A 25539-nucleotide genomic window follows, 5' to 3' on the forward strand; every position below is an offset into this window, starting at 1 on the left:
ATCAGCTTTCTAGATAGCAGGTATGGAGGGAAGCTACTCGACGTGATACAGGCCATGTGTAACAAACCCACAGTTAAAATCATACTCTAAACAATGAAAAGCTAAAAGCATTTTCTCTAAGATCAAGAACAAGACAAGGATGTCCACTCTCACCACATCTATTTAACATAGTTTAGGAAGTGCTATCTACAGAAATCAAAGAAAAAGAAATAAAAGGAATCCAAATTGGAAAAGAAGTAAAACTGCCACTGTTTTCAAATGACATGATACTATACACAGAAAATCCTACAGATGCCAACTAGAGCTCAGGAATGAATTCAATAAATTTGCAGGATACAAAGTTAATACACAGAAATCTGGTGCATTTCTATACACTAATGACAAAAGATCAGAAAGAGAAATGACAGAGATAATCCCATTTGCCATTCCATCAAAAAGAATAAACTACCTAGGAATAAACTTACCCAAGGAGGCAAAAGATCTGTACTCTGAAACCTGTAAGATGCTGATGAAAGAACTCAGAGAAGACACAGATGGAAAGACATACTGTGTTTCTGGATGGGAAGAATCGGTACTGTGAATACTGTCAGAATGACAATACTACCCAAGGCAATGCACAGATTCGATACAATCTCTATCAAATAAACAATGGCTTTTTTTTTTTTTTAACAGAACTAGAACAAAATTTTTTTAATTTGTGTGGAAACACAAAAGACTTTGACTAGCCAAAGCAATCTTGAGAAAGAAAAACAGCGCTGGAGGAATCAGGCTCCCTGATTTGAGACTATACTGTGTGTGTGTGTTAGTTACACAGTTGTGTTCGACTCTTTGCGACCCCGTGGACTGTAACCCACTAGGCTCCTCTGTCCATGGAATTCTCCAGGCAAGGATACTGGAGTGGGTAGCCATCCCCTTCAGGGATCAGACTATACTACATAGCTACAAAGTAATCAAAACAGTATGGTACTGTCACAGAACCAGAAATATAGATCAATGGAACAGGACAGAAAACCCAGAAATAAACTCACACAATCTACGATTGACAAAGGAAGCAAGAATATACAACGGAGAAAAAGTCTCTTCAATAAGTGGCACTGGGAAAACTGGACATGCAAAAGAACGAAATTAGAACACTTCCTGACACCATACACAAAATAAACTCAGAATGGATTAAAGACCTAAATGTAAGACTGGGTAGTTTATAGAAGACAAAAATCAATGTCTTTTTGGATCCATTTCCTAGAGAAATGAAATTAAAAATGAAAAACAAATGGGATCTGATTAAACATAAAAGCTTTTGCATAGCAAAGGAAACTGTAAACAAATGAAAACACAACTACAGAATGTGAGAAAATATTTGCAAAATCATCATTTGCAAATGATGCAACCAACAAGGGATTAATTTCCAAAATATATAAACAGCTCAATTGCAGAAAAAAATAAACAACCCAATCAAAAAGTGGGCAGACGATCTAAAGAGACTTTTCTCCAAAGAAGACAAATGAATGGCCAATAGACACATGAAAATAAGCTCAATATTGCTAATAATTAGAGAAATACAAGTCAAAACTACCATGAGGTATCACCTTACTCCAATCAGAATGGCCACCATTAAAAAATCTATGAACAACAAATGCTGGAGAGAGCATGGAGATAAGGGAACCTTCCTGCACTATTGATGGGAATGTAAATTAGTGCAGCCTCTATGGAAAACAGTACAGAGTTCCTTAAGAAACTAAAAGTAGAGTTGCCACATGATGCAGCAATCTCACTCCTGGGCCTATATCAGAGAAAACTCTAATTTGAAAAGACATATGAACCTCAGTGTTCTTCTATTTACAACAGCCAGGACATGGAAGCAATCTATATGTCCATATACAGACAAATGGATAAAGAAGATATGGTACATATATATAAGTGAAATATTACTCAGCCATAAAAAGGAATGAAATATGCCATTTGCAGCAACATTGATGGACCCAGAGATGCTCCTACTGAGTGAAGTAAGTCAGATAAAGACAAATACCATATCACTTATATGTGGAATCTAAAATATGACAAAAAATGAACTTATTTACAAAACAGACTCACAGACATAGAGAACAAACTATGATTACCAAAGGGGAAGGGGGTAGAGGGATAAATTAGGAGTTGGAGATTGACATTCACATACTATTATACATAATATTGATGAGGCTTCCCAGGTGCTGCTCATGGTAAAGAACCTGCCTGCCAATGCAGGAGATGCCTGAGACAAGCGTTCCATCCCTAGGTCAGGGAAAGTACTGCATTATTTGCTTTTGTGTGTATATGCTCAGTTGCTAAGTTGTGTCTGATTCTTTGTGACCCCATGGACTGTAGCCTGCCAGGCTCCTCTGTCAACAGGATTTCCCAGCAAGAATACTGGAGTGGGTTGCCATTTCCTCCTCCAGGGAATATTCCAGACCCAGGGATCGAACCTGCGTCTCCTACATTGCAGGCGGTTTCTTTACCCCTGAGCCACCAGGGAAGCCCATTATTTGTTTTCACTAACCCTCAACTCAAATTTAGCTTTTTGTTCATTATAATGGTAGACAACAAACTGCATTGTTCCTACCTGGGAGTTTGTCACCTAGTATACCTGTGGGAATACCAGACCACCTGACCTGCCTCTTGAGAAATCTGTGTGCAGGTCAGGAAGCAACAGTTAGAACTGGACATGGAACAACAGACTGGTTCCAAATAGGAAAAGGAGTACGTCAAGGCTGTATATTGTCACCCTGCTTATTTAACTTATATGCAGACTACATCATGAGAAACTCTGGGCTGGAAGAAGCACCAGCTGGAGTCAAGATTGCCGGGAGAAATATCAATAACCTCAGATATGCAGATGACACCACCCTTATGGCAGAAAGTGAAGAGGAACTCAAAAGCCTCTTGATGAAAGTGAAAGTGGAGCTTCCTTCTCGCCGAACGCCGCCAACATGGTGTTCAGGCGCTTCGTAGAGGTTGGCCGGGTGGCCTACGTCTCCTTTGGGCCTCATGCCGGGAAGCTGGTCGCGATTGTAGATGTTATTGATCAGAACAGGGCTTTGGTGGATGGACCTTGCACTCAAGTAAGGAGACAGGCTATGCCTTTCAAATGCATGCAGCTCACTGACTTCATCCTCAAGTTCCCACACAGTGCCCGCCAGAAGTATGTCCGGAAAGCCTGGGAGAAGGCAGATATCAATGCAAAGTGGGCAGCCACAAGGTGGGCCAAGAAGATTGAAGCCAGAGAGAAGAAAGCCAAGATGACAGATTTTGATCGTTACAAAGTCATGAAGGCAAGGAAAATGAGAAACAGACTAATCAAGATTGAAGTTAAGAAACTTCAAAAGGCAGCTCTCCTGAAAGCTTCTCCCAAGAAAGCCCTTGCTGCTAAGGGGGCAGCTGCAGTAGCTGCTGCTGCCGCCAAGGTTCCAGCCAAAAAGATCACCACTGAGGGTAAGAAGGCTCCAGCCCAGAAGGCTCCTGCCCAGAAAGCTGCAGGCCAGAAGGCAGCACCTCCTCCTAAAACTCAGAAGGGTCAGAAAGCTCCATCCCAGAAAGCACCTGCTCCAAAGGCATCTGGCAAGAAAGCATGAGTGCATAAGAGGCTATTTGAATCAGAATAAAAGTTCTTTTTGACATGCTGGCAAATTATTTAATCTGTGGATTAAAGTCTTCTCGCTGGGAAAAAAAAAAAAAAAAAAAGAAAGTGAAAGTGGAGAGTGAAAAAGTTGGCTTAAAGCTCAACATTCAGAAAACAAAGATCATGGCATCCGGTCCCATCACTTCATGGGAAATAGATGGGGAAACAGTGGAAACAGTGTCAGACTTTATATTTTTGGGCTCCAAAATCACTGCAGATGGTGACTGCAGCCATGAAATTAAAAGACGCTTACTCCTTGGAAGGAAAGTTATGACCAAAACCTAGATAGCATATTCAAAAGCAGAGACATTACTTTGCCAACAAAGGTCCATCTAGTCAAGGCTATGGTTTTTCCTGTGGTCATGTATGGATGTGAGAGTTGGACTGTGAAGAAGGCTGAGCACCGAAGAATTGATGCTTTTGAACTGTGGTGTTGGAGAAGACTCTTGAGAGTCCCCTGGACTGCAAGGAGAGCCAACCAGTCCATTCTGAAGGAGATCAGCCCCGGGATTTCTTTGGAGGGAATGATGCTGAAGCTGAAACTCCAGTACTTTGGCCACCTCATGCGAAGAGCTGACTCATTGGAAAAGCCTCTGACGCTGGGAAGGATTGGGGGCAGGAGGAGAAGGGGACGACAGAGGATGAGATGGGTGGATGGCATCACTGACTCCATGGACGTGAGTCTGAGTGAACTCCGGGAGTTGGTGAGGGACAGGGAGGCCTGGCGTGCTGTGATTCATGGGGTCGCGAAGAGTCAGAAACGACTGAGCGACTGATCTGATCTGAACTGAATACTTGTCACCTGGGTTTGATCCCTGGGTTGGGAAGATTCGCTGGAGGAGGGCATGGCAACCCACTCTAGTATTCTTGCCTGAAGAATCCCCATGGACAGAGGAGCCTGGCAGGTTACAGTCCATGGGGTCACAAAGAGTTGGACACGACTAAGCAACTAAGAACATACCTGTCAGCAGATCTTGTTATTTGTATCATTCAGAAGCACACTTGTTACTATATCACTAATTCATGTTTTAAAGTGTTAAGCACTCTTTCAATATAACTGTTTTCATCTGTAATCTTGTACATTTTAGTTTAGGCATTAAAAAGCATTATTTTTAGAAGAGATTTCCCAGACACACAAAAATGGTGAAGACCATAGGATTTTAAGTAAATGGTCAGGGGACATCCCTAGTGGTCCAGTGGTCGAGAATCCGCCTGCCAATGCATAGGACACGGGTTCAATCCCTGGTACTGAAAGATCCCACATGGCTTGGAGCAGCTTGGCTAGTACACCACAACTACTGAGACGGAACTCTGGAGCCCACACACTGCAACTACTGAAGCCCATACGCCTGGAGCCCATGCTCCACAGCAAGAGAAGCCACCATGATGAGAAGCCCATGCACCACCACTAGAGAGTACCCCCACCTGCTGAAACTAGAGAAAATCCATGCAGCAATGAAGACCCAGTGCAACCAAAAATAATAAATATTATTTATTAAGACCTCACCTTCCAATGCAGGGGTGCTCGTTTGATCCCTAGTTAGGGAGCTAAGATCCCACATGCCTGAAAAACATAAAACAGAAGCAACATTGTAACAAATTCAATAAGGACTTTAAAAGTAGTCAACATCAAAAAAAATTTTTTTTAATAAATAGATAATCAACTGGGAGTCTCTAGTAGTAGGGCAGATTAGATAACCTGGGCTATCAATGTTTCAATGGGAGCAAATAAATGCCACATATAATTTTTAAAAATCTTTTTAGCGATTGAATCCATCACACTGAAACGTGCAGTGAGGATGCTCTGGGAGGCGGTGGATGCATGGGTGGGGAGAGGGCATCAGGAGAACAGGAACCACAAGGGGAGGGTCTGCAGATACACACGTGGAGTTAATCTACACTGAGGGGTCCCAGTTAGCAGATGCCCACATTCTAGCCCTGGCACCTGCACTCTGGGCCTCAAGCAACAAGAAATCCAAGTGCTGATTGGAAAAGTCCAACTTAATTTAGGCTTCAGTTATTCATGAACAAAAAAGTTCCAAAAATAATGAGCACATTATGGGTAGAAATCACAGGACATCCAGCCAAGTCCAGGAAGCACAGAGAATTCCAGGCAGGATAAACCCAAGGAGGAACACACCAAGGCACATAGTAATCAAACCAACAAAGATTAAAGTCAGAGATAAAATATAAAAAGCAGCAAGGAAAAACAACAAATAACATACAAGGGAACTCCCATCAGGCTATCTATCAGCTGATTTCTCAACAGAAACTCTACAAGCCAGAAGGGAATGACATGATATATTTAAAGTAAAGAAAGGAAAGAACCTACAACCAAGAATACTGTACCCAGCAAGACTCTCCTTCAGATTTGATGGAGAAATCAGAAGCCTTTCAGGCAAGCAAAAGTTAAGCGAATTCAGCACCACCACCAAACCAGCTTTACAACAAATGCTAAAGGAACTTCTCTAGGCAGGAAACGAGAGAGGGAAAAGACTTACCTACAGAAAATAAACCCAAAACAATTAAGAAAATGATAATAAGATCATACATATTGATAATTATTTTAAATGTAAATGGATTAAATGCACCAACCATAAGATATACACTGGCTGTGGACGGAAGCATGTGTGCACTTCTACTTACCACATCACTCTGCTCGAGCCCCCAAATTGTACGTAATTACTTTATATTGTTAGGTTAATCATGTTCCCATTATGGCTTGCAATTGTAATTATCTTTTATTTTTGGTCTGCCTATTGATTATGAAAACTGAGAAACATCTTTCACTATTGTGATTATGTAACCATTACTCACTTAATACCATTGTATCATGATTGGTCAACAGAAAAATTACAGAATTCTATATCATCAAAACTACCATTTAATAGAAAAAACTGTAATCACTTTTTAAAACCCAGATGATATCAGAATTATCTTGGAACTTTTTGAGAAATACAAATGTCTATGTATTACTTTTATTTCACCAGAGCTCCAGATATGTTTCTAATGAGCAGCCAAATTTACAAACAACTGGATTATATAAGGATCTTTTACTTTTATCTAGTTTGTTTCACTTTTTCTATTTCATATTCAGTGCTGCCATTTTGTTTAGTTTGTTTTACAATTTCTCCATCTCTTTTTTTGATGTTCTTTCTTAAGCCTTTATCAAGTATAGTACAAAAGCTCTTGTATACATATATATAAATAATACGTATTTTAGAAAAACTTATGAATTTTTGCCTAACTAAAACATTTATTACATTTTGTTTCCACTTGTTTGACTTAGTATGAATAGAAAGCTCAACTTCTAATTTTAAAAAATAGACATGCAACTAGCAAGCAAATGTTTACTATAGCACAGGGAACTGCAGTCAGTAAGTGTAATAATATATAATGGAAAATAATTTCAAAAATAATATATGTGTATATGTACAACTGAATCACAAAATAAAGAATTCTACTTTTTGAAATTTAGTAATGTTTACTCTTCTGCCAGTTTTACTAAATGTCCTATGGATATCTAACAATGTATGAGATATAAAATTTTAAATATATTTGTGTAGAATATAAGATTAATATAAATAGAAATCTATTATATTTAAATTATTAATGACATAATTCAAGATGCTCCTATTCTTATTTTTTCTGTACTTGATAAAATATTCTCAGAGAAATGTTAAGATGTCACTATGATATACTTCTTTCTTTTCCCTTATATTTCTTCTGATTTTTGCTTTATGTATATTTTTGTTGTTGTTGTTAGGTGTTTATGATGTCTATCTTCTGTGTGAATTGTACCTTTTATCATTAAAAATATCCATCTTTGTTTCATTTAAAAATAAATAAATTTAATTAAAAAAAAAGAAATCACATGACACCAAGAAGGTGGGACACCATGAATAAGAAGCAGTGGGGGCAGCCAGAATTGACCTGCAAAGACTTCAGAGGCTGGAATCTGCCTGCAATGAAGGAGACCGGGGTTCAATCCCTTGGTAGGAAAGAACCCCTGGAGAATGGAATGGCAACCCACTCCAGTATTCCTGCCAGGAAATCCCATAGACAGAGCAGCCTGGCAGGCTATAGGGGTTGCAAAGAGTCAGCCACAACTAAGTGACTAAAACTTTCACTTCTTTGAAGCATATTTTAAAAAGGGAGGATAGTGAAATTTATAACCTGAATAAAGTTCAAGAAATAATGGAATGGGGAGAAGTAACATTCAAAGGAATAGAATTTTTCCAAATTTGTTGAAAAACAGCAACCCTGAGATGAAGCCCAATAACCCCAAGCAGTACAAATACGCAGATATAGATGTACGTACTAGAGGCGCATCTGTTATATAAGGCAGTGGGGAGGACAAGTGTAGTGTAAAAGCTCTTGAATAGATATATATTAAAAATATGTATAATATATATATTTCAGAAAACATATGAATTTTTGCCTAACTAAAATGACAGGTTATGGTAAAACCCTTCACACAGCAGTGGAAGCCACACAGCTGTAGGATAGTGTCTCCAAAGTGGTGATTAACTCAACCAAAACCCTAAACCGAGCAACACAAGGGAACGTGTGGACTTGGGGAGTTGACCATCAAAGGACCCGCACTAAAGGGATTTTAGAGGACGGTATTAAAGTCAAACGAAGAGGAGCTCTGATGCAGGGTCTGAGTCTCAAGGAGAGATGGTAAGCCAGGCTGGATATGATATGTGACATCTAATCAAGCTAGTGACTGTAAATGAGGCAAAGGTAACTAACATGGGGACATAAAGCAGACAAGATTTTTATTTATTTATTTAGGCCGTGCTAGGTTTTTGTTGCTGCATACAGGCTTTTCTCTAGTTGAGGCAAGCGGGGGCTACTCTTCATTGTAGTACTGAGGCTTCTCATTGCGGTGGCTTCTCTTGTTGTGGCGCATAGGCTCTAGGGCACACAGCCTTCAGTAGCTGCAGCACGTGAACTCATTATCTGTGGTGCCCGGCTTAGTTGCCCCATGGCATGGGGGATCTTCCTGGACAAGGGATTGAATCCATATCCCCTGCTTTGGAAAGCAGATTTTTTTTTTTTTTGAACCATCTTTATTTGAATTCAATTTTCTACCAAGTTTGTGACTGACACAACATTCATATATAATCAACATATAAAGGTAAAGGTAAAGAATACATGAACAGTAGTTTATTTTTTTTTCCTGGATGGCAGTATTTATGGTTGATTCTTAGTTCCTTCTATATATATTTTTTTGTACTTTCACATTTTTATTTTACACAAGAATACATTATAATGCAATATAAAAAGGAAACAAGATAAAGATTTTTATAAACTGACTCTTTGAAATTGAGCTAATGTGCATTTTAGTATTGTTTACACCACAACTAACACTTTGTAGATGGTGCTGTAGTTGAAAACACAGATTATCCTCTGTTCTTTCTATCTCTATGAAGTGAGTGGGTTACCACTGCTGTCCTGATTTTACCTGTTAGGAAACCGGAGCTCAGAGACTCAAAGTGATTTACCCAAACACTATATAGCTGGTTAAAGGCATTGGAAGTAGATCTTCCAACTCATATTCAGCTCTTTTCTGCAATGTGGAGGTTGTGGAGGCTAAAGCTCTGGGCTGTTCCATTATTATAAAAAGCTGATGATGACTGAACTTTAAGATTTTACTTAGAAAGTAATCATGTATATTTAAATTAGGTCATTTTCCCATCATAGAAACAAACATCCTTATTTGGAAAATGCAAACTATAGCAAAGGCATTAAAAAGTCTGGAATATTAGTCATAAAAAGAATGAAATTTTGTCATTTTCAGCAGTATGGTTGGATTTGGAAGGCATTACACTGGCATTTATTGAAATAAACCAGACTTAAATGATAAAAAAATAAATAAATAAATAAATAAAAATAAAAAGTCTATTCCTAATGACACTATTAGAATATGCTTATATTTATTTCTTTTCATATTTTGAAAGAGATAGCTCTTATTTAATACCATCATATATCTAATCAAGAATAAAATTTACCAAATCACCACAAAAAGATTGTCCATTTCTTAATGTTTCTTGTGTGTGTGTATGTTTAGTCGCTCGGTTGTGTCTGACTCTTTGCGGCCTCATGGACTGTAGCCCGTCAGACTCCTCTGTCCGTGGGCTTCTCCAGGCAAGAATACTGGAGTAGGTTGTCATTTCTTTCTCCAGGGGATTTTCCCCACCCAGGGACTGAGCCAGGGTCTCCTGCATTGCAGGCACCAGGGAAGCCCTTATGTTCCTTACCTAAATTCCTTTTCTGACTCTCCTTCAATGTGTCCCACAAAGTTTTTTTTTTTTTTTTCTTAACTACTAAGCCACCGGGGAAGTGCCCAGTAGACTAGATTTTAAATGCTGAGTTATTGTAGCTTATAAATTGGGAGAGAAGATGGCAAAATGAAGTATTTGGGGGTCCTTGTATTTTTCCAGGAGATGACTATGACTATTGACTGCCTATAGCTTGTTAAATATGGATTAAATGGGCAAACACTAATAGAACAGATCCAATATAACCTTCAAAGGAAGTGAAAGGAAAAGAAAGATGTAAAGGAAAACAAAAGAGTCCAAATGATGGCAAGACAGGAGGAAAAGGGAGGAGAGGACAGGAAAAATGGGACAAGTTCAAAGTGTAATGTTATAGACAAAAATCACTAATCATAACACATGTCAATGAGCTAAATTCTCCTGTTCAGACCTTAAAAGTTATACTCTATTTTAAAAAAAGCAAAAAAGATTTCAGTGATGTACTCTTTACAAAAAACACACCTAAAGCACACAGGAAGATAAAAAGTCAAACTATGGAAAAGAGAGAACAGGCAATTAGTTGTCAACAGCAGGCAAATATTAATAGCAAAAGAGAATTCAGGCAAAAAGCATTATTAGAAATAAGGCAATGTGATGCATAAAAATAAGTGATTCCATTCACTGGAAAAATTTATCATATCCCATGTGAATATGTGTATACATGTTAAGTCACTTCATTCGTGTCCAACTCTTTGCGACCCTATGGACTGTAGCCCACCAGGATCCTCTGCCCATGGGATTCTCGAGGCAAGAATACTGGAATGGGTCTCCATGCCCTCCTCCAAGGAATCTTCCAGACCCAGGGATCAAACCTGTGTCTCTTACGTCCCCTGCATTGGAAGGCGGGTTCTTTACCACTAGAACCACCTGGGAAGACCATAGCTTTCTATGAAGCCAGATTGACAGAAATTAAACAAAAAAACTAGTCAAATCCATCTTTGGATTTCAACATACCTATCAGAATCAGTAGATCAAATGGACCAAAAAAATTAGTAAGAAAATAGAGTATGTGAACAATGTCACAATTGGGCTTGAGCTAATGGATTGACTACATTTGATGTCTGGGAAACACACATTCCTTTCAGCACACGGGAACCCTTGCTGGGCTGGTACACACTCAGATGTAAAGCTGGCCTTGGTATACTTCAAAGAATTAGGATCTGACTACATTAAAAACACAAACACACAATGCAATTAAGTAGGAAAACAAAGCCAATAAGATAATTAGAAAAATTCATTCACTTGGAAATTTAATAACACTTATAATCAACTCATGGGTCAAAGGAGAAATTATAATTGAAATTAGGTGATTTCATCATCTAGCTTTTCACATCAAACTCATGGAATACAGTTCTTGAAGAGGAACCTTAGAATAGTAAGTATTTGCCTTTGGAAAAAAAATAAGCCTCAAAATTGAGCTAAATCAAAGACCCACAGATGCAGAAGAAAGGAAATTGAGTGAACAGAAATTTGTGACATAGAGAAACGTACAAAAGAGCACAGCAACAAGGCAAAAACCAAATGTTTGAAAAGATTCATTAAAAACAAAGGCACAAATATTTGAAAAGATGTTTTTAAAGGCACAAATGGAATGAAAAACAACCACAGATGCTACAGAGAAATAAAGATTAAAGGATATTAAGAGCAATTCTCAACACACTTCAAAACTTTCATATAATCAATCACTACCTAGAGAGATAGAATTTTGCAAAACAAATTCAAGGAGAGAAACAAAATTCAAATAATGCTTTACCTGTAAAATAAATGCATTCAAATAGTCAAAAATTTTATTAATACCATGAAGAAAACACTCCATCCAAATGGCTTTATCAGAATGCTCCCATATGGGACAGAGAATTCCATCCTTATATGGAGAAATATCAGAAAATAATTCATTTTAGGAATCCTGCATAAGCCAGACACCCAAACTGACCACAACAGAACCAGAAACAAAACTACAGGCCAATCTTCCTCATGGACATGGATGCAAAAATTCTGAACTAATATCCAACCAGATCCAACAATGAAAAAAATCATGATCAAGTTAGTTTTATTCCACTTCACTGATGACTCAGACAGTAAAGAATCTGCCTGCAATGTAGGAGACATGAGTTCAATCCCTGGGTTGGGAAGATACCCTGGAGAAGGGAATGGCAACCCATTTCAGTATTCTTGCCTGAAGAATCCCATGGAGAGAAGAGCCTGGCCAGCTACAGTCCATGGGGTCACAATTCAATTGCTTAATATTAGAATTCTATCAATTTAATTGTTAATTAACAGATTTAAAAAGATGATTTATCAACAGATAATCTAGGATTCAGCATCCATATGACATTTTAAACTCTTCTTAGCATATTTTTAAAAGAATAGTAACTTGCTTGAGAAAAGGCATCTACCAAAAACACCCAGCAAACATAATTTATGGAGAAGCACAGCAACATTTAAGATTAGGAATGAAATTAAGAAACGCTCTCCATCACTGCCCAGCCCCCTCCCCAACACTGCACTGGGGTTTGAGCAGCACCGTAGTGGTTAAGAAACAGAAGCAAAAGTCTGAATGTAACTCTATTACAGAGTCCAATCTCGTACCTACAGGACAGGCCAATAAGTCAAGAGACGACTTGCTGGGGCAAAGAATTGCGACTTTATCCAGAAAGCCAGCAGACGCAGGAGATGGTGGAGTTATGCCCCCAGAGAACCATCTTGCCTGAGTTAGATTATATTAAGGGCGAGGGACTACAGGCTCCTTTTATATTAAGGGGGAGGGACTACAGCCAAGCATTTCCGGTTCCACCTCCCCATTCCCCCACCAGCAGCCTCTGGAGGCAGCATGTGAATTTCATCTTCCTGTAGACACTTACAGGTGGGCCTAGTCAGGAGGTTTCCTGGGAGGTAAACAAAGGTGTTTTAGCTTTATGCTTATTATCTGGGCGGCAGGGGTGCCCAAGATGGGCCATTATGTATAATATAGGCTTAAAGGCAACATCCCTTCAGTGACTAACTTGTACAGAACACAAAAGCTCTTTCCTATTACAACTCTTGGGCTTCCCTGATGGTAAATAGCAGAGACATTACTTTGCTAACAAAGGTCCATCTAGTCAAGGCTATAGTTTTTCCAGCAGTCATATATGGATGTGAGAGTTGGACTATAAACAAAGCTGAGTGCCAAAGAATTGATGTTTTTGAACTGTGGTATTGGAGAAGACTCTTGAGCATCCCCTGGACTGCAAGGAGATCAAACTAGTCAATCCTAAAGGAAATCAGTCCTGAATATTCATTGGAAGGACTGATGCTGAAGCTCCAATAGTTAGGCCACCTGATATGAAGAGCTGATTCATTAGAAAAGATCCTAATGCTGGGAAAGATTGAAGGCAAGAGGAAAAGGGTACGACAGAGGATGAGATGGTTGGATGGCATCACCAACTCAATGGACATGAGTTTGAGCAAGCTCTGGGAGTTGGTGATGGACAGGGAAGCCTGGCGTGCTGCAGTCCGTGGGGTCACAAAGAATCGGACATGACTGAGCGACTGAACAGCAAATTACAACTCTTTTATATTAAAATATAAAATAGTACAGCTAATGTGGAAAACAAATGGTGGTTCCTCAAAAAACAAAACAAATTACTTTATGATCTAATAATTCTACTTCTGGGTATGCCCTAAAGTACTGAAAGTGGGGACAGAAAGAGGTATTTGCAGACCGTGTTCACAACATTAGTCACACCAGCCGGGAGGTGGAAGGAACCCAGTGTCTGTTGGTAGATAAACAGAGTGGTCTGCACACAAAGTAGAATATGCCTCAGCCTTAAACAGGGGAGAAACGTGGTATGCTACAAGGGGGATGAAGCTTGAGGACATAATGCTCAGTGAAATATTGAGTCAGTAACAAAAGACGAATACTGTATGATTCCACTTACAGGAGGTCCCTAGAGGAGTCCAGTCCATGCAGATAGAAAGAAGGTGGAGCAGAGCTGGGGACTTACGGTTTCATGGACAGAGTACCTACTTGGGGAAGATGAGACGGCTCTGGAGGTGGAGATTGGTGACAGTTGCATAACAATGTGAATGAACTTAACGCACCTGAACTGTGCACCAAAAAATGCTCAAAACAGGGGATTTTATGTTGTGTGTGTTTTACCACCAATTTTTAAAAGTTGTAGGGATTCCAAAGGATTGTCCAGAAACACTGCTCTCGTTAAGCCGGTATCTGCCACCAAGCCCAGGGGTTCATTACCTGCAGCCTGTGAATATCGGGGTGTCTCAGAGATTATGTGCAAATCACGTAGCAGTTTTGTGAGAAAGCTTCCAGCAGGCTGTCAGAGGGTCTGTGAGTACAAGAGCCATGCTGAGGGCCCGTCCCCTCTGCAGGTGTCACGCCCCCATCTCCCTCCCCTCCCTTCTTCCCCTTCCATCCCCTTCCATCCCCGCTTCTCCATTCACTCAGGTTGTTTAAACACGATGCAAAGTATATTCTTAAATCTTGGATTCATTAGACAAGGTTCAATTTCTTAAGGTAAGTGAAGCTCTGAAGTTAACCGAACTTTAGTGGTTTTTATATTACTCATTTTTCCTGCCTAATAATATTAAACAGGTCCGGTTCTGGCTCAGGCCATGGAAGAGCAATCAAGCTTGCAAAACCACATCAATGATTAGATCCTCCAAACTGTGTTCTGTGATCTTAAATGATTTCCAATAAATTTTCTTGCTGGGTTTTGCTTGTTTGTTTGCTTTTAGTGTGGACTGAATTCTAACACACTGAAGACCCCTGCTCTGTCCCATGGCTTGGGATGGTAGGGACTCTTGGAGGGGTCACACTTGGTGCCTCTGAGAGGTTGAGAAACATCCAGGGAAGGAAAACTCTTGCCAGCTTAAGTTTCATTCAAACTTTCAAACTCAGACTTTTAAACAAAATGCTTTTATTTATAGTTTTAAATGGAATGCAGTGTTAGGAACTTGCATGGACTCTCGAAAGGCCTTTATATTCTCTGTGTTAATGCTTCCTTTCTGGCCATAGAAAGCGAGTAGGGAAGATGGGCCAAGACTAGACACGGCAGACACAGCCCAAGAGCTGTGCAGAGCCCACGGCCTGAACCTGCCCCAAGGGGTGGTCAGTAGTCGTCGTAGTTCACGCTGGCTCCATGCCGGAAGCTGTGGGCACTCCGGGGGCCAATGGCCGCGTCCTCATCATAGTGGCGCTGGTAGTAATCATAGTAGTCGTGCCCATTCCGATTTCTATTCAGCCAATAGCTGATGTCATCCTCAAATTTCTGGAGAAGAGGGTGAGAAAGGATGGGATTAAAGACACCACTTCCCAGAGCACATTTTACTGGTGGTGTTTCTCTGGTGTTTTTCTTTAACAATGAATGACTCCTAATAGAAACTCCTGCAACAAGGTCCTACTGTACAGCACAAGGAGGAACTATATTCAATATCCTGTAGTAACTATAAGGGAAAAGAACCCGAAAAAGAACATATATATATATGTGTGTGTGTATCTGAAACTAACATTAACAACAATCAACTGTTGTTCAGTCACTAAGTCATGCCCAACTCCTTGTGACCCCATGAACTGCAGCACACCAGGCTTTTCCTGACCTTCACTATCTCCTAGAGCTTGTTCAAAGTCATATCCATTGAGTCAGTGATGCTGTCTAACCATCTCATCCTCTGTTTCCCCCTTCTCCTGCTCTCAATCTTTCCCAGCATCAGGATCTTTTCCAGTGAGTCATCAGGTGGCCAAAGTACTGGAGCTTCAGCTTCAGCATCAGTCCTTCCAGTGAATATTCTAGGTTAATTTCCTTTAGGATTGACTGGTTTGATCCCCTTGCAGTTCAAGGGACTTTCAAGCGTACTTCAATAAGAGAGTACTTCTCAACTGTACTTCAATAAAAAAATAATAAATAGTACTTAAAAAAATAATTACTCCTGGCTACAGCATCCCTGGGCCAGAGGTCAGTTCTAACCAGCAGGAGAGCACTGCTGAAAGCCTAGTCCCCAAAGGCATATACACCCCTTCCCTTGAACCCCTACCTGTGAGTTCTAAATATACCCCAGACTTCAGCATTCTTCTCTTTTTTGGTAAAGAAAGTGGACATCTGCCCAATGCAGTAACAACTGGGCCTGCCCCCAGCACTAGGTGTCTAGTGTGGCAGACGCTGACCCCCAGTCCTGCCTGGGCTGCTGCACAGGCTATGGGCTTAGTAAATGGTGGTGAACAGAATGACACTGCAGCCTCAGGGCGTGTCTGGTGGTGCTCTCTCACAACTGTAGTGACGCTCAAACAGATCTGGTGCACCAACTCAGGCCACAAACACTGACTACCGTTGGCACAATTCCACCCTCTTCATCCGTTTGGCCTGGGGCTCCGACCTCCACCACACTCAGCCCCGCCACCAGTCTCTGCTTTCAAAAGAAGATGGCCTGCTTGGCTCACAATGCTGCAGTTTGTCACACAGTGTAGTAGCCTCATTCTTTGGTTTTCCTCATTTTATAATCTTGTTTTAGGTTTTGCCTTAAAATAATTTTTTTTTTAAAAAACTTAAAAAATATTTTGTAAATACAGAAATAATGCAGACTCACATTTTAAAAAAGCATGGTGGAAGGGAGACAAATAGAAAGGGGCTATTTCCACTCCCAAGCCCTACTGGTGTCTGGGTGCATGTCCTTCTAGTCCCATCTGTGCATATGTTAGAACCTTACTGGATCCTCACATTTACTCACACTCAGATAAAACCATACAGATACGGTCAGAAGGTTCCTAGGAAAATCAGACTCTCCCTGAATCTAAGTCCCAGCCTCTCTGGGCAGGGAAGTCTCTGGAATTCTGCTACCAAACCCTGATGGGAGGGATCCCGTTGGGCACAGCGGGGTGGAAAATTCCAGCCAACACCGTACACCTGACGGTCACGTGATCCAGCGCCTGGCAGCTCTGCCTTTGACTTCAGGGCAAATAACAGAACTTCATTCTCTGCCCGTTTCCCTGCATGCCCTCCCACCATTCAGTGGGAATCCAAGCCTCTCCCCAACCCCCCAACCCTCATCCCCCCCAGGAAGAGCCAGGCCTCTGCCCCCAACCCTGCCCTGTAGGAAGCCAGCCTCCTTTCCCCCCTCCACCCTCAACCCCCATGGGAATCCAGGCCTCTGCCCCCCAACCCCCATTCCCTCAGGAAGATCCAGGCTTCTGCCCCTCACCTCCACTCTGCCCTGTAGGAAGCCAGCCCTCTGTCCCACCCACCCCCAAGGGATCCAGGCCTCTGCCCCGCCACCCTCATCCCCACTAGGGGAAGCCAGGCCTCTGCGCCAGCCTCCACTCTCCCAGGCCCCACCCCTCCTGCTGAGGGAGCCAGGACACCCACCGCCTCATCGAAGCCCAGGTACAGGAAGTGCTGGTACCATTGCTGCACCTCTGGCCTTGAGCGGTCCCACAGCTGCCGCTTGGGCCTCCTAAGGCTGCTCAGGAACTCCTTGGCTTTGCTCTCCTGGACAGCCACCGGGGTCGTAGTGGGAGCAGGGGCTGAAACGAGGGGTTCCCCCCACCACCAAGTACAAAGATGATTTCTTTCCTCACTGGGGTGAATTGCTCTTCCACATCCCCTCCCACCCCTGTTGGTAGGAGATGTTCTGTCTGGCACATCCTTCCTGCAAGACACAGGTACAGTGGGGGTTCCCTCACTAGGTCCCACCCTGGGCTCTGGGGTAGCCAGCCCTGCCCTCTGGGCACTGCCATATCACAGGCCTGGGGTTGGGGCAGGAACCAAATTCAGCTCCTCCTCTGCAGCCCCTGGCCACACCCAGACCCTGGTCTAGCTCTGGACAGGAGCTAGTGCTTCCTTGTGGGCTCTGCTGTCAGGAAACCACGGTGTATCCAGTGCTGCCCGGTGGGTGTTCACTATCCAAGTAAACAAGAGCCCTCTGGGGCTGCTTAGGAGTCCAGGGGAGAGAGCTGAACAAGGGGCCCTGGGCCGGCCAGCCAGGCGAGTCCAGCAGGGGCTGCGGGGACAAGCGGTGCCACCTGGGGTCCCACTGTGTGACCACTGATGATTGGACTGCCTCTTAATGGGGTGACCCTTGCTTTCCCATGGCTTCCCCGAATGCCTTCTGTCATGGGCTCAGTGCTGAAAAGGCCCCACTCCTGCAGATACACTCAGGGAAGCTCTGGGTCCTAGGCTGACCCTGATGACCAGCACTGAGCCCCTGTCCCCTCATCTGTGACACTAGATGGATGGTCTTTGCCTTGAGGTTGGCATAGAGGCTGCACAGGAAAAGGAAGTCAAGTGCCCTTGTGTCCTTGCTCACGTGGGTAAATATCAGCACGTTTGTATTCTCACCGCCTGCTTGTCTGGGCATTTCCCTCTGGGCCTGTCACACTGTTTCGTACACAGTAGGTGCTCAATATGTGTTTCTTGGCTTGAGCTGGATAAACGCTGAAGGTATACACAGAGGAGTCCTGATTTTCTCGGTCACTTTCTCTCTGGTATCCCTTGCACAGGTGGTCCTGCCAGAACTCCCATCAGCCCTGGTATCCCTGGGAGATGGCTGCTCAGCCCAGGGAAGGGGCCGTCTGAGGGCCTGGGAGGTCAGGGGTGGACGAAGGCCTCAGAAGCAGCTGGAAGAGCTGGGGAGATGCTGGGAGTCCCTTTCCATACCGAGAGGGGCCACATGTGCTCAGCAGGTGTGTATCAGGTGGAGGGGTCACTGCAGACCCCCTGAAAGTAGCTGCATAAGCACTGGGGCCCCACAGTGGGGAACAGACTTCAAATTCAACCTCCTGGAGCCCCATTAACTCAGGGAAAAGAATAAGTGGCTAAAAGTTCACCTCAGAAATTTAGTCTTCACTCTAAGGGACAGATAACTTCCTGTTTTCCAGGTGAAGACACATGTTCCGAGGGAGAATGGTGTTGACAGGACCACAGGGTGACGGAACCCGCTGCAGGGGCCAGGACTCACCTGCATGGCTCCCAGACTGTTCATGTGCTACCACCACTCCCTGAGGCATGTTCTTCACGACGGGTGTCAGCAACACAACAGCCTTTCTGGTTAACCCTTTCCCAAGGGCCACCTGGGTACAGAGGACACCCACAAGCCCACTCTGCGCTGCCCCAGGACTAAGGCAGTGTGTGCTCTAGACTCAGGCATGTGCTCTAAAGGGCACCAGGGTTCTAAAACAGCCTTCCTTGAACACTGCCGCTCTGTTCCTTTTATTTCTGAATCTACACTGACAGCTTTCAGAGAAGCATTAACTGGCAATAATATTTATCTGATGAAATACCGCACCACATGCCCACAGAACCACCCTTTCTATCTGCTAACCTTTTAAGGAGTAAACACTTTTCATTTTCCAAACACAAGCCTCCAGTGAACACACCAACATCCCCGTTTCCCTGAAACCCAGTGAAGAATGCCCCCTTATCCATGTAGGCTGTATTTACCTTCTCGTTTCCGAAGCAGCAACTTGAGTTTGTTTCCACTTATGCCGCCTAAAGGAATGAAGACAGAAATCATTTCAGGGTTGTACTGAACCCCTAAATTTCTCACATGCAAAAATCCACATTGGAAAAAACTCACTTCATGCCCCTATCCTGCTTTGGCAACTTGGTATCCAATGCTTGCTGCATTTCCTGTTGTGTAGAAAAGGCCATTCAGGCTGCCCGTTGCTCAAACTGGTGACAAGGACTATAGCTGAGCAGGACACTTTGAGCTACTGGAGACCATCTGAACTGTTCTCCAGGAAAAGTAACATTGTTCTTTGAGCCCTTCTACCATAGTATTCAGGCAGTCACCAGGAGTTAGGCGAGAAGAGATACATGTGTATTGCATGCATGGCTGAGTCCCTCTGTTGTTCACCTGAAGCTATCACAACATTGTTAACTGGCTATGTATACATGCGTGCTCAGTTGTTCAGTCGTGTCCGACTCTTTGTGACCCCATGGGCTGTAGCCTACCAGGCTCCTCTGTCCATGCAATTCTCTAGGCAAGAATACTGGAGTGAGGAGTTGCCATTTCTTCCTCCAGGAGATCTTCCCCACCCAGGGACTGAACCCTGGATCAAATCCTGCATTGGCAGGCTGAAACTTTATCACTGAGCCACCTGGGAAGCCCATATTCTAGTATAAAACTTTAAAAAAAAATTAAATAATATTCAGGCAGCTATCTGTCATATGTACCTGCCTGCAGACTTTACTGAATAGTGTCCCCCCAAATTCATAGTACCCAGAACCTCAGCGTGGGAACCTATTTGAAAATAAGGTCTTTGCAGATGCAGTGAGTTAAGGGTCCGGAGGTAACATGATGCTGGGTTTAGGCTGGGCTCTAAATCCAACGACTGATGTCCTTACAAGAAGAGGTGACACCACACAGATGGCAGTCATGAGAAGATGAAGGCAGAAGTGGGCTTTCTCCACCACAAGCCGAGGAACGTGCCTCAGTGCTCTCAAAGTTCAGCCCTGTATCGTTACTTGCCCTGACTGTCTTACAATCAGGCATCATTTGTACCATTTACTGTGGTTTGTATTCAGATCTAGAAGTGTTTATAACCTGCCCAATCATTTAATAGGAAATGATGAGTTTGATCTCATGGAATGTACCCTCTGGCCCGTGAGCTGGTTTGAAGACTGTGGAAGCCTCTGGTCTCTGAGTGCTACTTACAGGAATGAGGCTTGTCCTGTGGAGGGGGAACCAGAGGTCCTGGGAGAGAGCACAGCCCTGTAAAGACTGAGCAGAGCATCCTTAGGTGTATGAGCCACAGTCTGGCCCAAGGATGGAGATGCTGAGATGGTGGTATCCATTCTTCAGCAGGTCCTGCCCTCCCCAACTGTGGACCAATTTGCAACTGCAAAGGTGTGGTCTTCTGGGAATAGGAGCCAGAGCTCCAGCCAGACTTTCAGAAGTGTGTGGGGCCCAAAGAAGACTAAGAAACTCTGCTTAAAAAATTTATTATGTAGTTGGGGAGGAAAAAAACACATTTGTAGCCAAAAGTCACAAATTGGCTGCTCACCGCTAAACGTGACCTGCAAGTGTGTTTTCTTAGGTGCCCCATGTTTACAGATTTAGTATTTGAATGTTTCCAGACCCAGGTCACTTGGCAGACCCTGGGGTCTGTAAACAGCACTTTGCCTCTCAAGCCCCCCACAGGTGTTTGAATTTGGGTGCCTCCCACCTGCCTTTAGAAGAGGGAGCCAGGTCTGGGGGGAACTCTAGGGATCCCACTGCAAGAGGAGAACACAGTGGGGCCACCCTCATGTCTTCAGAGGAGGGCTGGTGTCTCTGGGCAGTGGGCTAAGTGGGCAGTGGTCTGAATTCAGAATTATCATCTACACTTCCAGTCAGTCTACAGAGATGCAGTTGTTTAAAAAGCAGGTACAATTTTAGGCTGCGTAAATAAAAGGAGAGTGTCTTGCAGAAAGGAAATACTTGTCCTGCCTGTGTTTCAGCTTGTCTCTGATCAGCCCACCTCTTTTACTATTTGGTTCAGGTGCTAACATGTGACCTTCAGATGGTCACAGAAAAACAGGAGTTCTGGCAAAAGGAAAAAGGTTTAGAAAGAGGAAAAAGTCCAGGAGGAACAAATGGCCTGTGTGTGTGTATGATAACAAATTAAAGGAGTTTAGATGTTTACCTGGGGCTTCCCTCATGGCTCAGACGGTAAAGAATCTGCCTGCCAATGCAGGAGACCTGGGTTCGATCCTTGGGTTGGAAAGATCCCCTGGAGGAGGGCATGGCAACCCACCCCAGTATTCTTGCCTGGAGAATCCCATGGACAGAGATGCCTACAAGGCTGTAGCCCTGTAGAAAGTTGGACATGACTGAGTGACTAACACACACACACACACACACACACAAACACACACACACAAATGTTAAACTAGAGGAAAGAAACTTTTGGGAGCAGAGCGATAGATGGCTCTAAGATGCCACTTGGCCATAAATCTCTGGGTGGGCAGCAGGCTGCCAGCACTGGACAGCCACCCAAGGCTGGAGCAAATCAACAGAGAAGCTTCCCATCCAGAGTCGCTAGAGGTATCTGGGCATCAGTTGTGAGTCAGCACTGGGGAGGCTGCTGCACAGGAGGTTCAGTTACAAGGGGTGGGACCACTTTCAGTCTGTGCTTCCCTCTCAACCTCAAGAGCCAGCGAAGGAATCTACATTTGCCAACATGAACAGAGCACGAATCTGAGCATATTTTAGTATCTTAATATATGTGAGTCTCCAATGACTCAGAGTAGCCTGCCAAATTAAGTACCACTCTGTCTGTATTCTGTAAGAGCACTTTAATACCGATGAATTGAAACAGACATTGGAAAAGTGAAAAGTGTTTGTCCCTCAGTCATGCCCGACTCTTTGCGTCCCCTTGGACTGCAGCCTGCCAGGCTCCTGTCTGTGGAATTCTCCAGGCAAGAATGCTGGAATGGGTTGCCATGCTGTCCTCCAGGGGATCTTCCTGACCCAGCGATTGAACCTGGATCTTCCGCATTGCAAGCAGATTCTTTACCATCTGAATGGCATTTGTGCTGAAGCTGCAATTTCTCCTAGCAAATCTGTGTCACTACTAACCCAGAAAGGTGAGCCTCATCAGATTCAGCTACACAATTGAAAAGGGTGAACAAGTCCTAAAATGATAAATATCAGCCATGCCATGGTGCCAATTACTGCCCACTGAACTGTAAATATCAATGCATGAACGTGGACACCACGCTAACTTTATTTGAAGAAAGGAATAAAGAACGAATGAGCTGCTGTGGGGTTTGTCTTGTAGCATCATGGATTTCTACCCCAACGCCACTGGTCACCATTTTTAGGCTGTGCTCATACGCGCTCCTGAGTTGATCAAGTTTAGCTCCCTGGCATTTGATCTCCCAGCGGGTTTGGAATTTTAAAATGCCCCCTTTGAAGCTCATGATAAACTGATCAAGAAAGGGCAATGGTCCCTTTCTCCATTAAATGCTCTTGGGTGTCATAAAATCACCTTGGGGACTTTACATAAAGATTCTTATTTGGTGTCATAAGAACTTTCACATTCCAGCTCAATGACCATAATATTTTAACCAACTCCTATCACTGCAATCTTGGTATAAATGAAATAAAAGTCCTGAAAAGAATGGGTTTCTAGCTGATGTCCACTTGCTGTATTCAGATGTGGTTCTTAAAATGGGAGGAACAAGCGGGAGGTGATAAATCAGGTGATGGGGAGTGATTGACTGGCCTCCCTTGTGGTCCTAAATTAGAAAAGCAGTCACCCCAGCCCCTCTGTTGTGCTAATGCCCCCCAGGGCTCCCATTGCTCCTCTGGCCTATGTTTGCTGTTCGCAGCTTGTGCTGACCACCCAAAACACACACGTTCAGCAACCAAGGGGGTCCTGCCTTTCCACCCACCTTGTTTGGCTGCTTTGTGGTGTGAGAAACTTTAGTCTCAGGTTCTTGAGCAGGTCACCCTCCCACCTTCCAGCCCTTGAATCTTCCCAGTAGACCTGGGGTCACCACCCCACCTCTCACACCCGCAAAGGCACCCCTGCCTGCAGGAGGCCACTCCTGAGCCATAAAGGATGGCAAGAGGGAAGTGAGCACTCAGGGTGAAACCTCCCTAAGGTGGGTTCTGTGGGCTCCCAGGGTTCAGAAGTCCACACCCCACCCACTTCATCTGCAGCCTGTGTGTGAATGCGCGCATTTTCTAGGGAAAGAACTGGGATTGCCAACCCATTCAAGAGGGCCTCCAAGAAGTAGAGACGTTAAAATTTTTTCTCCTTTCAGAGCTTTTCCCCAGCGAGGAGGTGAGGCCCTGCTCCTGCTCGCGCAGATTTGCAGGCCTGGAACTTAACTGAGCCGAGGCGCCAGGAAGGGAACACCTGGAAGGGACCCTGGGGATGAAGGCCCTTTGACTCCTCTGAGTTCTGGGTGCCACCTGCCTACAGCGCCCACTGCGCCCTGCCTCTAGCGTTCTGTCCAAGGCTCCTCCGCCTCTTTTCCCAAGGTTGCCGCGAACACCTGAAACCCTGCCCTTGACCCTGAACTCTGCCACTTCCCACCGCGCAAGGGCAGAACCCAAGACCGCTTTCAACTCTTGGCCCTTGCCAGGACTCGGGATGTACGCCTTGGTCTCCGCGCCCTCCTCTCGGCGCTAGCGCCGTGAAATCGCCTCCTTACCTGGGCCCACGCACAGCAGCAGCAGCAGCGCCAGTGCGGTCATGACCAGGAAGGCGGGCCGCGCGGAGGAGGTGGCCATGGTTGCAGCGGATGCGCTGGAGAGAGATGAGCGCGCCTTGGCCACTGCGCGGGAAGGATAAGGAAGGCGCTTGTAGTGGAGGACCCGGCGCCGGCGGACTGCGCCCTGAAGAACTGCGCTCAAGGGTACTGGACGCGCGGGCGGTCCCCGAGTCCGGGCCGGGGCGGGACCCGGCAGGCGGGCGCTGTGCCGACGGGCCGCGGGCCAAGCGTCCGTGCCAAGTCTCCGCGCCCCTCTCTCCGGCCGCGGCTCCTCCAAGGCTGCGGGGCTGCGGGCGCCTGCGGCGCCAAAGACCGCGGGCGAAGGGCAAGAGAGGTCCGGCTGCCTCGGGAGGGGACGCGGCATCCAGTGGGGGAAGGTCTGGGTGCTCTGAGGGTACCCGCTCAGGCCTCGGGATCTCTCCGCTACCGGCCCTCCCGACCACAGTCCCCTCTCCTGCGCACCGCGCGCCCTGGTCCCCCCAGCCCGCTCCCTCCCTCCCTCTCAGGCCTTCGGAATGTCCTGGCTTTGCGTCGCAGCTCTAAAGATGCCTTTGGCAGCTCTGTGCTTCGTGCTGTTTAAGTCTCCACGCTCTGGGCTCAGAGCTGCATTCCAGGAAAACAGCTCGCTCAAGAGACTCCGACAGACGAGCCTTTCAGTAATCAGGAGAGAATAAGCCCCGCAAGTGTTCACACGTCTCCATCGTGTGCCCCATCCACGCACACTGAAGGGGCACCCGGCACCCGCGTGAGGCCACGGGAGCTGGAGCCGGCCTCCCCTGTCCCTGACCTGTGCACACGCGAGGACCCCGCGGGCGGCGCGTCTTCTGGGAACTAATCCCTCTAGGCCCATCTACACTGCAGCTACTTCTCCTTTAACACCTTCGCACCCTGAGTCTGTGCCAATGGCTCACCAGGTAAAGAATCCGCCTGCCAGTGTAGAAGAGACGCGGATTCGATCTCTGGGTTGGGAAGATCCCCTGGAGAAGGAAATTGCAACTGGTTCCAGTATTCTTGTCTGGAGCATCCCATGAACAGAGGGGGCCTGGTGAGCTACAGTCCATGGGGTTGAAAAGAGTCCGACAGGACTTAACGACTAAACAACATAATACAGAAAAGTGTGCAGATCAAATATGTAACTTAGAGATGCAAATATGTAAAATAGAGATGTTGCTACCTTCCCACTTCTGCAGGAGCTGATGTTCCTCCCAGCTTCTCACCCCCACATGTAGCTTAATAGTTTAGTTTGAGGCGATCCTCTTGTTTTGAGGGGGGAAGATTATTTAAAGTCTTTACTGAGTTTGTTACAGTATTGCTCCTGTTTTATGTTTTGGGTTTTTTGGCGTGGATGCACGTGAAATCTTAGCTCCCA

General features: G+C 44.6%; 2 protein-coding genes across 2 annotated transcripts; one reads left to right on the plus strand and one right to left on the minus strand.

Annotated features, from left to right (window-relative positions):
• Nucleotides 1-2930: 2930 nt before the first annotated feature.
• Nucleotides 2931-3663, plus strand: LOC129623151 (60S ribosomal protein L14). Its single transcript, XM_055540265.1, has one exon. It carries the CDS (start codon nt 2964-2966, stop codon nt 3603-3605), a length of 642 nt encoding a protein of 213 aa, XP_055396240.1. The 5' UTR covers nt 2931-2963; the 3' UTR covers nt 3606-3663.
• Nucleotides 3664-14642: 10979 nt separating this feature from the next.
• ECRG4 (ECRG4 augurin precursor) lies at nt 14643-24596 on the minus strand. The gene is made up of 4 exons (XM_055539099.1): nt 24111-24596; nt 19404-19451; nt 17331-17488; nt 14643-15242 (listed from the first exon to the last, which is right to left on the minus strand). Exons 1-4 carry the CDS (start codon nt 24532-24534, stop codon nt 15084-15086), a joined length of 789 nt encoding a protein of 262 aa, XP_055395074.1. The 5' UTR covers nt 24535-24596; the 3' UTR covers nt 14643-15083.
• Between the last annotated feature and the right edge of the window lie 943 nt (nt 24597-25539).

This window comes from Bubalus kerabau, chromosome 11 (genome assembly GCF_029407905.1).
Source record: "Bubalus kerabau isolate K-KA32 ecotype Philippines breed swamp buffalo chromosome 11, PCC_UOA_SB_1v2, whole genome shotgun sequence".
Lineage (NCBI taxonomy): Eukaryota > Metazoa > Chordata > Mammalia > Artiodactyla > Bovidae > Bubalus > Bubalus kerabau.